A 16,875-nucleotide genomic window follows, 5' to 3' on the forward strand; every position below is an offset into this window, starting at 1 on the left:
TTTACAATGAACATGTATCATTTCAATAAAAACTGAATAATTGCTCTTCTCATCTAAAAGGCCTCTCTTTTCATTCAATTAAACAAATATTTACAGAGTACCAATAGTATATAAGATACTATGTTAAGAAATGTAGGAAATAAAAAACAAGACAACCAGTATATATCTTTTAGGACCTCTCAATTCAGTGAGATAAACAGACATTTATATAAGTAATTTACAAATTAAGACAAATTTGACAAGATCTGTAACACAGGTACAAACACAGAATGAAAGCAAGCAAGCTGATAAGGAATATGGATATGTTGAAAAAAGAAGGTAGAATGTAAGGATAGATATGATTAACAATAGAAAAAGATGGCAAGAATTAGACACTCTAAAGAAAAGTTCAGAATGTGCTCGAGAGAGCAATTTGACAAAGCTAGGAGGTAGGATCCTACCCTGCAGGGTAGAGTTTAGGTTTGAGAAAGGGCTAGAAACGTAGGCAGGAAACTGACTGTACATGGCCTTGAATGCCAGGCTGCGGAATCAGGCATTTATACATTCAATCATTTATTTATTTATTCATTCACACATGCATAAATTCATTTATTCATACATGCACGCCAGTTTTCAATGATAGTGGTGGCGGGCGTTGAAGGAGGCCATCACATGCCCATTTTAGAAAGACCCACTATCAGAAGGGTCTTGTCAAGTATGATCAAAGATGTTTGAGATAAAGTGAAGGTCAAAGCCATTGTCGTCGTCATGATTATTACATAAAATATTATACTTATTTCTTCATTCAATAGAGAAGCCTTTACATTATTGTCACAAATCCTGATCAAAGAAATGATTCCTCTAAAAATTACTACGTTCACATACACAATGAGAAAAGCCATAAAAATAAGTATTTTTTACCAAGTCTTTTTGTCCATTGATACTTGCACAACCATGAACCGATAAATGTTTAGAATTCGTTTACACATATCTGTGTGCTCATCCAGAAGATTTTTTATCTCATTTGCAGGTTCAAGAAGAAATATGTTTGAGGAGTTTATAATAAACACCTAAGATAAAAGAAATCATAAGCGATTCATTACAGAATTTCAATGGCAAATTTCTTACTCAAAGGTAAAAAAAAGTCTCGGGGAGATGGTAAAGCTCAAGTGGTAGAGTGTATACTTAGCATGCATGAAGTCCTGGGTTCAATCCCCAGTACTTCCTCTAAGAATAAATAAATAAGTAAACCTAACTACTTCCCTGACCAAAAAATAAACAAATAAAAATACAAAGGTAAAAAAACTCAAAATGCTGATCACTAGGTCACCTATAACAAAGCAAAAAGCATTAGACTATAGGTTAATTTTAACCCTGCTTCTACCACCAGCTTGGTATCTGAAATTTAAGCTCATTAAATCTATTTTTGTTTATCTAGACAAATATGAAGTTAATAGTAGACACCCAAAGAAAATAAACCAAATGAAGAATAGCATTTTTTAAACTGAGAGCTTTAATATAATAATCTGGTTGTTGCCATAAAATGAAAAGAACATAAAAAATAAAAATAGTTTAGGATAAAAGATGATACCTAAATCAAAAAGAATTTTCTGAATAAGGTGTTCAAAACCATCTATCCTCTATTTCCATGTTTATTGGCTATACGTTCATATCTGTTTTGGTAATAACAGACTGCATAAATAGCTTGTATATTACAGAACTACTAACGCAGATCAATCGATATGTATCTTTAATTAAGTTTATTATAATCAAATCATTAATTGTATTTTGTTACTGAGGACAAAGCTGTTATAATGGTGACAAAGTATGTGCAAAGGTTCTCAAAGACACTTTGGACGAACAGATCATTACATCTATTGTGACCCAGGACATTTATATCTTCTATACCCATAATTACCCATAATTCTGATTTAAATCCTCTGGCTAACCTTTGTAACAAAATACAGTTTGTAAAATCATGTAAGAAAAAGAACATTAAGCTAAATTTAAAATCAAGAAAAGCGCTGTCTCTGTAAGTCTAGCAACACTGAAGAAGAAAAGTGAGAGGCACAAACAACAACAGAAATAAGGACATACCTGCATAGCCAGTGGAGAATTTTAAAATGCTAATTCAGTGGATAACTTTATACCAATAAAAAAGAAAATTTAATAAAATGGATTACTTTGTAAACAAAACATAAATTGCCAAAAATGACTCAAGAAGAAATAGATGTATACACCAATACATAAAAGAAAGTGAACTGGTAATCAAGGTATCCCTGATCCATCCCTACACACCAAGCCTAGACTGCTTTACAGGCGAAGTTTTGCCCAACCTTCCTAGATGATCTCTATTTTACACAAGCTGTTTCAGAGACTAAAAAAGGAAGAAAAACTACCCAATTTATTTTTTTATAAAACTATAATCCAGTTATCGAAAACAGACAAGGACTATATAAGAAAAATAAGAGACCAGTATCACTTATGAACATGGACACAAAAATCTTGAAAAATAGTAGCAAATCAAACTGAGCAAAATATATACTTTATGACCAAACAGTATTTGCCCCAGAAATTTAAGGATGACTTGACACTGAGAAAAGTCTTAATAATATAACATACTCGATCAGTAGATTAAAATGGAAATAAGCAGATCATCACAATGTATACAGAAAAAGCATTTAACACTTACTCATTATTTTTTTAATTTAACAAACTAAGAAAAAAGGTAAAATTCCTTAATCTGAAAAAGAGTATTTACCAAGAACTACAGCAAATGTTATAACAGCAACTGAACCTGAAAAGATCTGCCTGAACCTGAGAAATGTGGAAGTAGTGCAAAAAGCCAAGAACAAAGCAAGGGTACTCACTATCACCTTATTGTACTGGGGAACCTAGTAAGCAAAGGAAATGGCAGGGAATAGAGGATGAATACAAAGATGAATGAATTGATAAAGAAAAGGCAAAACTCAATTATGTAGCAACCTAGAAGAAAAACATTACAAACAAAAATAATAGCAAGTTTAAAGGACCTGAGTAAGAGCAGGCCTAGTGTATCTGAGGAACAACAAGGATAGAGTGAAATGAGGAAGGGGAAAAGCAATGGGAGTTGATGCTGAGAAACAACCAGAGTATATGAAGCACAGCTTCTCATATTGTCAGTGGAGAGGGAACAGGTTTTTCCCCCAATCTTCTGCAGACCAATCCTATTGTAAAATACAATTAAAAATGAACAGGAAAAAGGAAATGAAAAAAGACATGCAAAATACAAACCCAAACTTTTCATCAGAATCAAGAGACATTAAATGACTTCGTTTCTCAACTCTCACTCTCTATTTTGTAATTACTTTGTGGGCCAGCACTAGTCTGTGGACCACACTCTGAGGAGCAATGATGTAGAGCCTTGATAGATCATTAGGAAGAATGCTTAATGATAATGAAAAGGGGAGTTGGAGCAGAAAAATGACATGATCTGACTTATATTTTACAGGGTCCCTCTGGCTATGATGAAAATATACCAGGATGATAGGTGGGCAAGACCACATGCAATTAAAAGTTTATTGCATTAGAAGTTTATTACATGTCATTATGCATTTGTCAAAACCCACAGAATGTACATCAAAAGTGAACCCTAATGTAAACTATAGACTTTGGTTGATAATAATGTGCCCCTGTTGGTTCATTGATTGTACCAAATATGTCACACTGATGAGGTATGCTGAGGGTACAGAAGTATGTATGTGTGAGTGGGGAAGGCTATGTGCGAACTCTCTATTTTCTGCTCAATTCTGTTGTGAACCTGAAACTGCTCTAAAAGAATAAAGTCTATTAAAAAAAAAAGCTTATTGAAATAATTCAGATGAAAGATTATGGAAGCTTGAACAGAAAAGGCAGTGTGAGTGCTGAAGAGTAGTCAGATTCTACATACATTCTGAAAGTTGACAGGATTTGTCATCAAATTTGGTGTGAGATATAAAAGAAATATAGAAAACAAGATGGCCTGAGCAACTGGAAAACAAAGCTGCCAATAAATGAAATGATGAAAACTGCACGAAGAGTACATTTGTTGAATAAGATGAGAAACCAAGTTTTAGACATGTCAAGTTTGAGAAGTCCATTAGAAACCCAAGTGAAAATGCCAACTTGGCAACTTGAGTATGAGTTCAGGCCTCTTAAGAGTTTCAGACAAGAGGTCTCAGTCCATAGATAAAATGTACACGATGCAGCATACAGATGACATTTAAAGCCCTATAAATGGATGAGGTCAACAAGAGAATAAGTTAAAGCAGAAAAGAGAACCAAGAACTGATTCCTGGGCACTACAACATGAAAAGTTCAGAAATACATGGAAAAAAAAATCCGTTAAAAAAAAAAATCTGAGACGTGGCCAGTGAGTCAGGAGAAAAACAGGAGGGTATGCTATTCTGAAGGCCAAGTGAAGAAGGGTTTCAATAGGAAGGGAACGATCTACTCTGTAAAATGCTCCTGATAATTTTAGTAAAATTAGGATTGAAAAACACCTATCTGATTTAACACTGGAGAGGTCACATGTGGCCTTGAAAACATGATTTGGTGGGGGGTTATAGCTCAGTGGTAGAGAGCATGCCTAGCATGCACGAGGCCCTCGGTTCAATCCTCAGTACCTCCATTAAAAATTATTTTTAAAAATAGTATAATTTTTTAAATGTATAAAAATAATGGACTACAAATCAATAAAAGACATCCAACAGAATAACAGAAAAAGCATTTTAATAGGCAATTCATAGATGAGGAAAGATGCTTACTTTCAGTAGTGATGAAAGAAAAGAAAATTAAAACAGAGAAACACAGACTAAAAAAAAAAAAGAGATAACATTTCACATACATTAAGAGGAACAAAAATTAAAATCTGACCATACAAGTAATGAGGAAGATACAAGGAAATGAGAACTCACAAACACCACTGGAGGGAATGTAAATAATTATAACCATACTGAAGAACAATTTGGCAATAACAGCAAAGTAAAGCTGATAATGTACAAATGGTCCAACCTAGTAATTCCACTTCTATGTATATATCCTAGGGAAATTCTGCCACACGTGTCCCAAAACACAAATATAAGAATGTCAATGTAGCATTATTTGGAATACTGAGAAATTAGAAACAATCTAAAAAACCATCAAGAGAAAAATGAATAAATAAAATGTGAAATAACCATAAATTATAATACCACAAAATAGTTTAAAATGAATGAACTGTGACTATATATCAACAACAAATCTCAAAAATATAATGGTTAATGCAAAAAGTTAAGTTGCAGATGACAGTACACCATGACATAATTTCTATAAATTTTAAGATCGTCTAGAATAATAATATGTAATGTTTATCAATACATATATTATGAAGTGAAAGTTAAGGAAAAGACAAAATTAATATGGTATAACGATAACTGATAAATACGGCTGTTGAGTTTATAATATTTCAGTAATTACAATGAAATACTGAACTATGTACTTGAAATATTTAATAATTATTTTATTTTTAAAAATAAACAAAAAGGGATCTACCTGCAGAACTGCCTGGGCACCAGCTCGTATGTTTTGTTCTGTGGTTTCTTCAGAAGCATTATGAAGTACATCTTGGTAGGTGCCATTTTTTGCCCAAGTAGAATTTCGACCATGATCAGCAATATTGGTTCCATTTTCCTGAAGCAAAATATTTTCAAAAATATATATATATTTTTTTCAATGTCTCTCACATCTTTGTAGAAGTTATTCACACTGTGTGGCTCCTTTCTCATTTGTTACCTGCTCTTTCTTTGTATTATACTACTTTCTCCCTGAAGCCTTCCTTGGGCAGACTTAGGTATTCCCTATTTCACACTATAGGACCATAGCAATAATACTGTTTTAAAATAATTACTTTGTATTCTTGTCTTCTTGCTAAACCAGTTATGTGAATGATGTCTTTTCATGTTTATCTCTCTAACACTGGTTCTCAATGTGGGCATTACGTATTTTAAGAAAGCACTCTGAAATTTGTGAGTGTTTTGTTGCCACACAAATTGAAACTACTACTGGGATTTAATGGGATAAGCCAGGTAGCACCAAACATACTACAAGGTGCATGACAGTCTGCACAGACACAAACTGTCCTGTATTTCACATGACTGTTGAATGTCTAACAGATACTATGTGAATAAGAAATCCATTTATAATTAATTATCTGAGTCTATAACTTAACTTTATTTTATAATTAACACTAAATTTTAAATGCCATATATATATATATATACTGAATTTATCAGAAATATAAATCAATGGTTATATCTTTTGTTTTCTGGCTTATGCCATCAACAAGAAATCAGATCTCTAATGGCAACACTGGTGAAGTATTTGAGTAACCAACAGAACACACCTATACAATATACCTACATCACCCTACATTTGTAGCTTCTTTCCTTCCTGCCTTTTTCCCTTCTTCCTACAGTTTGTTTCTTTAATTATATATGTAGACAGATTTATTATCTACCATTTCAATTTAAGGATAATAAATGACACAGGATAGGCTCAGTATTGAGCTATCAATTCATGACAAAAAAACTAGAGGAAAACAAATTATTTTGACTGATAGCTTTATTTTCTAGCTTGATGCAAAATTGGACATTTTTATTGGTGTGTAACAAAACTGTGAATGTTATTTTATAATTGACATGGTTAATTTTATTTACTTCAATTATATTTCTTAGTTACATTTTCTCCCTTCCACAAGTAGGGGAGCATGCCATTATACATATATATCATATATACAAATTTATACATACATATTGATTCATTGAATCCCTATAGAACGTTGCCTGTTCATTCATATGTTAATATGATAAAATCCACTGATGAAGTTAAATTAACCAGCAAGGTGATTATCAAATCGCTCCCATCTGGATTTAGTAAGATATATGTCAGTGTCAGACTGCGACTTTTTGATGAGAACCTGACTAATGATGAGGGTTAAACCAAAAGCCAGAATCCCTGAATCCTTTCTTACAAATTTTGCACTAGAGCTGACTGCAGAATAAAAAGCTTTCTGACCTGTTAAGTGCTGGTCTGTGGTAAGAAATACTGAAGTTTTCTCACAGAGGAGAAAGGATGAGATAAGAGAGAATAGAAGTGAAATTTGGGTCCATGGTTCCATTTCTCCCTGAAGTCTAAATGCGTAAGACAGGCAAGGGAACTGTAGTTTGGTAATCACTCTAAGATGTATTTACTACAACACCCATTTTGATCTAGTACCACAGTTTTTAATATTATACCTTTTATAACAGCATCTAGTTTTGATCTAAACAATGACTTAAAGAATCAGAATACAACCTCTTTTAAAGTTGTAACACCAAAGAGCTTTGAGATAGGGTACTGAGGTAACTGTTACATTATGTAAATTGCAAAATACAGTTGACCCTTGAACAACACCAGGGTCAGGATCCCAATGTTCTGAGCAGTCGAAAATCTGCGTATAACTTAGAGTCGGCCCTCGGTATCCACGGTTCCTCTGTATCCCTGACTTCTCTGTATCTGCAGATTCAACCAACTGTGGACTGTGTGGTACTACAGTATTATAAAAATCCTTGTATAAATGGACCCAGACAGTTCAAAATCATGTTGTTCAAGAGTCAACTGTATACTGAAAGGTAGCTTTACCTTCCCATTTATCACAATACTGTGAAAAATCTATTCTATTAAATTTATACTAAAATACCTAAGTCTTATCATTTACCTCTTCTCTCTTTTCTCCCTCTTCCATCGAAGTATCATGGTCTGTGACATCGTCAATGCACGGTAAGTCTGAAGAAGAGGTCACAATTTCTTCAGGCTCTTGCATGAACAAAGGTTTTTCCTCTTGCTGGATCCATTCTTGATACACTTTTACCACTTTTCTCATAGCTGCTGCTTCACAAATTGGTAATAAAAATGCCTAGTGAAAAAAAAGAATAGAGAAAATGACACCTTTTATTTTGCCACAAACCATTAACATACACATTTCTAAGCTGTTACAAAATGTGAGACATAAATGATTCTTAAAGAGTTAAGGTCAACCAATCGTTGTCAGAAAAAACTTCTGTCTCCAAATAATGTGTAAATACATTGAGGTAGAAATACTTTTGGTAGGTAGACACTGATTTCCAGTACAAGGAGCAAAGATTTGTTTCAATTGGACTATCTATCTCAAATGAACATATTCCTTGTAACTCCTAAAAGCTTAATATAAATACAACTTTTCATAATAAATCACATTTTTAAAAGTTATATTATTGGGTTTTTTTTTAAGATTACCACTGAAATAAATTTTAATCAGAAGATTTTAATTTAAAAATTATGCCTAAGAAGTCATAAAATACCATACAACAAGGGAATTTTGCTTTTCTAAGCATATTTCAAAACAGTTATAGCCTTCTTTCATTTTACATATACATATATATCCAAAGTTACATATGTTAAATAATAAGGCAAAATACTTAGAAAATGAAAAAGAATATCTTAGTTATTCTTTCCTTGAGGTACTTTCAGGGCTGCCTTAAGTTTTAACAAAAAGTAAACATTTTCCTCATCACAAAAGTACTACACTGCCACAGAAAACAATTTTTTTATACAACTCACACTTGTACAAATAAAGCAATAAAAAGACTCATACTCTCACTACCCAAAGTCTTTTGTTTGCACGTTGTTTGTGTTAACATTTTCACTGTACTTTTTATTTACAAATAGAAATGGAATTAAATTGACTTTAACTTTTCTTTTTACAACTACTAATTAATTTCACTCTCAAAATCACACACTTTATCTAAAATCTGCTACTCTCTAGTCTAACCAGTAGGTATATTTAATAATAATCTTGGGTTCAAATGACCTTATTATATCTGAGTGAAACTAGCCAAGAAAATCAGCTTCTTGAGATAAAGATGAAAAGTTCTTATAATAATAACAACAGAATATTTAATGTTGGCTGGTAACCCTTTTACTTATTTTGCTATTGCTGATTCCCTAGCAAACTACATTACCTGCTACTTTCCTCCATCTAACAAACCCATTCCAAAGTTTTCATTCTCATATTCCAGCAGCTTAATGGTCAATGACATAATTTTGATCATCCCTGCCTGTTCTAAGACTATTTTACAGTTAAAGCAACAGCTCAGCATTCCTTAAAAAAGTTCAAATAAATTTTAAAAAGACTCACATAATCTCAAAAAAGTTCTATTCTCAGATACTGAAAAATTAACTTAAAAATTAGTATAGGAATTCTGTTTTTTTCTGCTTATTTTTGCTATGAATTAAAAACTGCTCTAAAAATAAAGTTTATTAATTTTAAAAATATTAGATCGAGAGCTAAGATATTCATTATTGTATAAACTGTCACCCTATATCCCAAGTGGCTAGATGAACGTATTCAAGACCAGAGTATATCACATTCATCCTACCACCCCCCAAATCTGATTTTGTCTACACACTAAATAAGGATCTTGAGGAAAGACTGGTATCAGTCATGGCTAAAAATCTGACACATAAAAAATACAGGGGGAGGTGGTGGTGGCAGGGTGATCAATCAGTGTAAAATAATTATGTTTAATATTAATATATAAAATATAAGTAATGAACCAGAAACAATAAAATTAACCAAGCAGACTGGCCAACTTCCAGAAACAGTTATAATTAAAAAGAAATTATCCAGAATGTAGCATAGAGAGACAAAGAGATTGAAAATATAAATGAGAGATTAGTAGACATATAAAGTGGGAAGGTCTAACATATATCTTTGTCAGAGTTCTAGAAAAGCAATAAAAAAAATGGAAAGAGGCAATATTTAAAGAGATAATGGCTGGAAATTTTCCAGAACTGTCAAATTATATTAATTCATAAAGACAGTATGCCCAAGTATCCCCTGAAGAATAAATAAAAGGATATCTAGACCTGGATGTACCACAGTAAAATACAAAATGCTAAATATTTTAAAAAAGATATTAAAAAGGGCCAGAGGAAAGATAAACGACCTATTAAGCACTAGGAGTTCAATTGCTGGTTGATATCTCAACAGCGACAATGTAAAACAGAAAACAGTGGGAAAGTATCCAAGTATCTGAAATGTACTAGGTGAAAATAACTGTCAATCCAGAATTTCATGTCTAGTGGAAAAAATATTTCAAGAATGTGTGAAAAATAAAGACATTTCAGAGCAAAAACTTATAAATGTTTGACACCAATGGACATCCACTAAAGTAAATTCTAAATGATGAACTTCAAGCAGAGGAAAGTAATTCTAAATGGAGCTCTGAAAAGGAAGAAATTACAATCAAAAGAAGTGATGAATGTAACTACATGGAAATCAATATTGAATGCACAGAATAACAATACTGGAATTAAAACACAAACATGAAAAATAGAACTGGATTATTTGACAAAAATAATATGTAAGTTGGGAGGAGAAATTAGAGTAACAAGGTTCTACGATCCCCCTAGTAATTAGGAAGAGGTAAAAAATAACAACTTTAGATTTGGAAAGTGAAGTATGTACGTTAAAATTTATATAGTAATCACTAAAGGAAAAGGACTGAAGTACAACTTTCAAACCAAGTGATGAGAAGGATGCAGAATGAAAAAACATCAATTAAAAAGAAAGCAAAAAGAAAATAAGGGAAAAAAAGAAATACAGACATGATAAGAAAAAGAAATAGAATAAGACAGTATCAGTAAATCCAAATATATCAGTAATTATAATAAATATGCCTGTTATGACAAAGATTTTAAAAATTCAACCATATTTACAACAGATATAAAAATCTAATGGTATAAAAAGGCTGAGAATAAGATGATTAAAGAAATACACAAGGCTGATTCTAATAAAACGTGATAAAAATGTATGAAAAGTAGGTAAAATAGACTTAAAGCAAAAATATTTTCTACAGATGACAAGAGCCATAAATAAAAGGCTTAATTCACCAAAAAAAATATAAAATTATAAGCATATATGTACTTAATCATATAGCTTCAAAATATACAAAGGAAAATTCATGGAATAGAAAGAAACAAATGGCCATCAGAATATAAGATTTTAACACATTTTTCTCCAAAACTGAGGCCACACTAACCAAAAATCTTAAGTAAGGATATATGCAATAATAAACTTGATTTAATATTTTACTAATCATGAACTCACCAGTAAAGAATACATTCTTTTCAAGAACATGGGACATTTATGAGGACTGGCTACATACTGATTATATAGACTGTATTCTCTGACCAAAATCATCTCATCAGAAATCTGAAGAAAAAAGAAAACTAGAAAATCTTGTATGTTTGGAAGATACACACTGCTAACTCGTAAGTCAAAAAAGGTATTAACGTGAAAATTAAAAAATATTTAGATGTGAATACTAACAAAAATGCTATATATCAGATTTTGTAGCTAAAACAGGTAAGAGGTAAATTAGTAGTCTCAAAAATACTTTTATGAGAAAAATACGAGGTTAATTAGTTAGCTAGGAAAAGAACCACCTAATAAAATCAAGAAAAGTAGAAAGAAATAACAAGGAGCAAAACTTAATTTAAAAAAAAAGAAACATAAAACACAGAGGATCAGCAAAGCCAAAAGTTCATTCTTTGCAAAGACTAATAAAATTGACAAATCCCTGGTAAGAATCATCAAGAAACAAACAAGAAACAAACACTAACAAGAATGAAAAGGTGGAACATGAATATAAATGCTTCAGAGGTTAAAAAGATTATGAGAATGTATTTGAAAACACATGTAATGAACAAATTCCTAGAAAAATTAACGTACTCCAGCTGACTCAAGAACTAGAAAACCTGAATAAGTCTATAAGCTTTAAATTTTTCCACAAGTATTCCCAACAATATTCATTAAATCTTTCCGTTCCCATTTGTCATATATTATGTCAACACAAACCTTAACCTTGGCAACTAAGAACCACTGCCAAAGCAAGAAAAAATGTTACAGCAAGTTTGTTTAACTTAGACAGAGCTAATGCCGCCCCGTGCCTTGTTTTATGTAATAAACATGTAGGAGATGAAGATCTGCTTTGTCTGGAGAGCTCCCTGGCATGTAAAGGCAGTCTGACACAGAATAAAGGGCACGGACATGGGAAGCAGAAACTGGGTATTTTAGTCCTGGGTCTACTACTTACGTGCTATGAGACTTGAATGATCCCCTTCAGCTACAAAACTCAATGATGTTTACCTGCAAAAGTTTAAGTACCTTTGCTATTAAGAGCAAATGATTACTTTTCATAAGGTTTATTTCCCGACAAAATTTCTATGTAATTGAGAATGTACACCTAGGGAGTTCTAGCTATCTTTATGTGAAATAGCTTTTATTCATTTTCCTTCCCTCTCTTTATTTTATTCTCTAAATAATACCTGCCTTAAATAAATTTAATTTTAGAATGCCATACAGGGCAAAACTGAGCCTCTGAGGGAAGGATAAAAACAATGAAAACACCTCCTCTTATAAACCGCTTTTTATTGATTGAAGAGTGAAGGATATAGTAATTTTACCATAATTTATTAATCAAATGATAGGAAGAAAAGTTTCAAATCATAAACTGAGTAACTAAGAAAATTATTCTGATAAATGAAAGAATATTGGGGGAAGAAGGGGACAATTATTAAACTAAAGTTATCAGAAGCTAAAAAATATAAATAGAAAATATTAAAGTATAGATGTAATAAATTTTAAAACTAAATACGAACTTTAAAAACAATTCCATGAAGAATAAATTTTAAATAGCTAAAAATCAGTATATTCAATATTAAAGACAGAACTCTATATTACAAATTAAAAATACAAAGGTATTTTACCTGACGAAATATCTCTGTGACAAAGTTTACATTACTTCTTTTAGAAGAAAAAACTCTACGAACTATTTCAATGTCTGTGAGATGTTCTTCATCAATACTACAGAGACTAGAAGAGCTAGGTTCTCGTTCCGTGAGAGTGCTTGTGTTGGAATGAGACTGTTCTGGTTCTGCAGTTCTGTCTGCTTTATCAGCATTATCGTTTTTGTTTTCTTCTCTGGATACCAAACTAGCAGCTGCTCTCTAAAATAAAAACAAAAGGGGGAGAATATCATAATAATTTAACCTTAGTATTCTGTCTTTAAATAGCAAATACTGACAAAGCCCAAAGCATTCTATAAGTAACTTACAGTACTATTTAAAATCTAGGCATAGAGTTTCATTTAGAATTCACTCTAAATAATTAAGTGGCAATGAAATAACTCAGTATTTAGTGATAGAGTGATACTCCCTAATCATCTATTCAATTAAGTTTATTTTTCAATATGTTTGCAGTACAAATAAGTTGTTAATTAAAAGTGGATAAAATAATACAGATGGAGTCAGCTCAGATCTTCAGTAATAAATAAGTTAACACTGGGCTGTTCACTCAATAAAGTCTTAATGTGTAAAATCATCTCTGTATCTCCATTTTACCTTAGACAAAAATTATACATGCAAAAACTTCTTAAAAAAAACAAAAAGAAAAATCAAGAAGAAAAAGTAGAAATGAAGCTAAAATAAAATAGAACTCTACACTCTATAATGCCTTATCAGTATTTTCACCATGACTGACCATGATGCCTAAGCTTAGGGAAAAAGTAAGTCTTAAGGTGGTAACAGAGAAATTACTACCATGGGATGATAGAAGTAGCCCTATTCTGTGGTGTGGTAAATTACTTTCTGGTAAGTTACTCGATTTTTGGTCCATTTTGTTACCTATAAAATAAAAAAGTTTAAGCAAAAATATGCCTTCACAATTTAAAAAAAACCTCTGATTTTTAATTAACGGAGTTCTGGGATAAGTAAAATAGTTTTGCTTCAGAGTTTCTACATTTAATAATCTTTGCAGAAAACCTGGAATAAAGTTTTTGGGAAAACACATCACATAATCTGCTACAGATAAATAAAAGGCTCGGGGGAATATTTAGTCAAATTTTCTAAATGCTAACGAACACACTTTATATCTCCAACTAATTTTTAAAGGATTTAAGAAGCTGCATATAAAACACACACATAAAATATTTTTAAAACTAAATGACAAAATGTGAGAAAAGGGAAATAAAAATAGCCTAAGAATACTGTATTTAGATGACTTCAGGAAAAAAAAGCACAATGAGAGAAAAGGAGAAAATGAAAAAAAAGTATGAAAAAGAGGGAAATCATTTAATTAAAAATAATTTTAAATACTAGTCCCTCCACTATGTAACTTTACATCGTGTTTCTAGGTTCAGTGTTCTTGGTTTAAAAAGGGGAAATGAGATGGGGACAGGATTTTAAATCAGCATTCTGTGAATACCTAGAAATCTAAAAATTATTATGAAGGTCATTTGATTGCAAATTGTTTCTAATCACAAGAATTTGCACAATGCAGAATATTTTGATTTGTACAATTCAGGATATTTTTAGTACTGTACAATTAACATAAAGTATAGAAATAAGTTAGAAGTTGAGACACATATGACTGAAATTATCTTCTATATCTTACATACTTCATTTTTTTTTTACTAAGAAAACTATTGGTTCTATAATTGGTAAAATTTGGATTTATAAAATACATTTATACAAAGAAAATATCACTATATTTTTTGTTTGTTTATTTGTTTGTTTTTCACTATTACTTGTTTTAAGTGTGTTCTATAGCTAAGGCAACTGAAATCAAGTGGACAAATCTCTAAAGCTATTTCTAACTTTAACAAGTTCGCCCTATGTTTGTGTTACCTGAATATTCTTTGGCAAGACTTCACCTTCCATCCCAGGAATATGAGGTCCTGTATGCGGCTTTGGCTCAAGCCAGAATGAAACCAGCCAACGAATAACAATAACACGAGCCTTAATGAAAGGCTCCTTTGTACAATAGATTGCTTCATTGGTTTCAGCATCCTTCTTTATCATGACATAATGTGGCTTTGGTCTCATCTGTGGGATATCTATGCAAAATAAAAGGAAAACAAAAAACAAAAGTAAGAAAGGAATTATGCTCAGATAAATTTGTGTTTTAAAATACTTGAGAAAACACTGTGATAATATTCTAGTTTAAGAAATAGAATTAGTACATTTTAAAGTAGTTTGCTAGATATTAGCATGGAATCTAGAAGACTAAACCATATATATATGGCTGATATATGGAAATACATCTTTTTGCAAAATGCCATTAAAAGGTTCAATGAATCCTAAATACAAAGAAACTTCCTGAGTCATGTATAATTAATGAGAGCTCACTTCAATTAACCTAAGTCTGAGACACATATTTTGACATCATACAAAATATGAGAATTTTTACAGCAAAAATATTTTCAAAGCAAACATTGTTCTCAATGGTAAAGGTTTACTACTCTAATTTAAGTCACTTCTATAGCCCTAATGGCTATGCCTAAGCTTGTTAGTCGCCTAAACTTGGCAGAGCTTAAAACAGGAACATCTTGGTGCAAAAAGGACATTTCCACATACAGGCTTATCAATGTCTTCTATACATGGCAGAGGTATAATTCTAACCCAGGATTTTTCCTTGAGGCTATAGCTTTCAAGGTTCCAAAGGACATTTTGGCACAGTCACTAAATACTGAATGAGATATGATCAAAATATATGACAATTATTCATATAGAATTTGAACAAGACATACTGAATTGAACCCTTGAAGACCTTTAAAATTTTTTAAATATAGTTTAAGGAATATATGAAACATTAAAATTAAGTTGAATTTATAGTCACAAATATTTACGGTGGGCTAATTTCTCCAATAGGTAATATCCAGAGAATAAGTTTTTAAAAGCATTTCTTCACTCTTAATGAAAATTTTCTATTAATAAAATTCCACTTTCAGTATGAATGAAAGTGTATCTCCAATTAATCAATATAAATTAAATGTTACCAGTTTTCTGCAGGTAAAAAATGCCATCTTTACACTGAAGACTGTTTTATTCTTAGGTGTTATCTTTTAGAAAATTCCAAAGATTACATACCAAGTACAGGATGATATAAACTATTCTCCTTACAGATGTTTGGAAAAATATAAGGCAAGTAATATTTCTTAAAATGTGAAAACAAAAATGAAAATCCCCTTTCTTGGTTTTCTTTGTTCTTCCATTCTAAACTTTTTACCTAAAAATAAACAATTAGAATCATTTCAGAAGAAGAAATTATTAGCTGTTATAAACAAGCTTGTAAAGATTATTTCAGCAAATAAGCTAAACTGTTAACACTGTAAAGATATATATATATCTAAATATGTATGTGTCTGTATAAATACTTATGTACCTTCAAAACTGATCTAATGTCATGCAAATGCATTATACAGTAGACCCTTGAATAACTCGTAGGTTTGGGTGCTAATAACCCTTCTCATCCAGTCGAAAATCCATGTATAACTTTACAATTGGCCCTTCATATCTGCAGGTTCAACCAACAATGGACTGTGTAGTACTGTAGTTTGTACTTATTGAAAACAATCTGTGTGTAAGTGGACCTATGTTGTTCAAGGGTCAACGGTTTATCTTTCAAAAATCTTAGAAGTGAAAATGTACTCTGAAAAACTGTCAAAGTTGACTTAAAACTCAGCTCTACTACTGACAAAGCTGCTAATGTTCTTTCCTTTTTCCCCTTCCTAAATAATTCAGCCTAAAAGTCACACAAAATAGTCGTATGTGAGAGGGAGGGGAGGAAGGAATGAAACAGTGGCAATCAAATGCAGGTAGTCAGAGCCTAACCACAGGAAGCACTGATGAAGGAGGTGCAACAGAGGCAGCAGCCCACTGGGGACTCAGAGCCTGAGAGGGGTAAGGATGGTGTCCACGAAGTACAGAGGGGAGTAGACAAGAGTAGGCAGAGCTGAAAAATGTAGGGTGTGAAAATTC

The 16,875-nt window shown here is 31.8% G+C and overlaps 1 protein-coding gene across 10 annotated transcripts in view; it reads right to left on the reverse strand.

The window, feature by feature from the left end:
* RALGAPA1 (Ral GTPase activating protein catalytic subunit alpha 1) overlaps window positions 1-16,875 on the reverse strand; it is a 204,683-nt gene that overhangs the window by 137,713 nt on the left and 50,095 nt on the right. For all 10 annotated transcript variants that reach the window (XM_031453588.2, XM_031453590.2, XM_064485901.1 and 7 more), the window contains exons 8-13: window positions 15,985-16,123; window positions 14,743-14,951; window positions 12,826-13,065; window positions 7,733-7,930; window positions 5,530-5,667; window positions 901-1,049 (exon numbers count right to left, since the gene is read on the reverse strand). In XM_031453588.2, the coding sequence (XP_031309448.2) occupies window positions 901-1,049; window positions 5,530-5,667; window positions 7,733-7,930; window positions 12,826-13,065; window positions 14,743-14,951; window positions 15,985-16,123 (1,073 nt within the window). The remainder of the gene's footprint in view (window positions 1-900; window positions 1,050-5,529; window positions 5,668-7,732; window positions 7,931-12,825; window positions 13,066-14,742; window positions 14,952-15,984; window positions 16,124-16,875) is intronic.

This window comes from Camelus dromedarius, chromosome 5, assembly GCF_036321535.1.
Source record: "Camelus dromedarius isolate mCamDro1 chromosome 5, mCamDro1.pat, whole genome shotgun sequence".
Classification (NCBI taxonomy): domain Eukaryota; kingdom Metazoa; phylum Chordata; class Mammalia; order Artiodactyla; family Camelidae; genus Camelus; species Camelus dromedarius.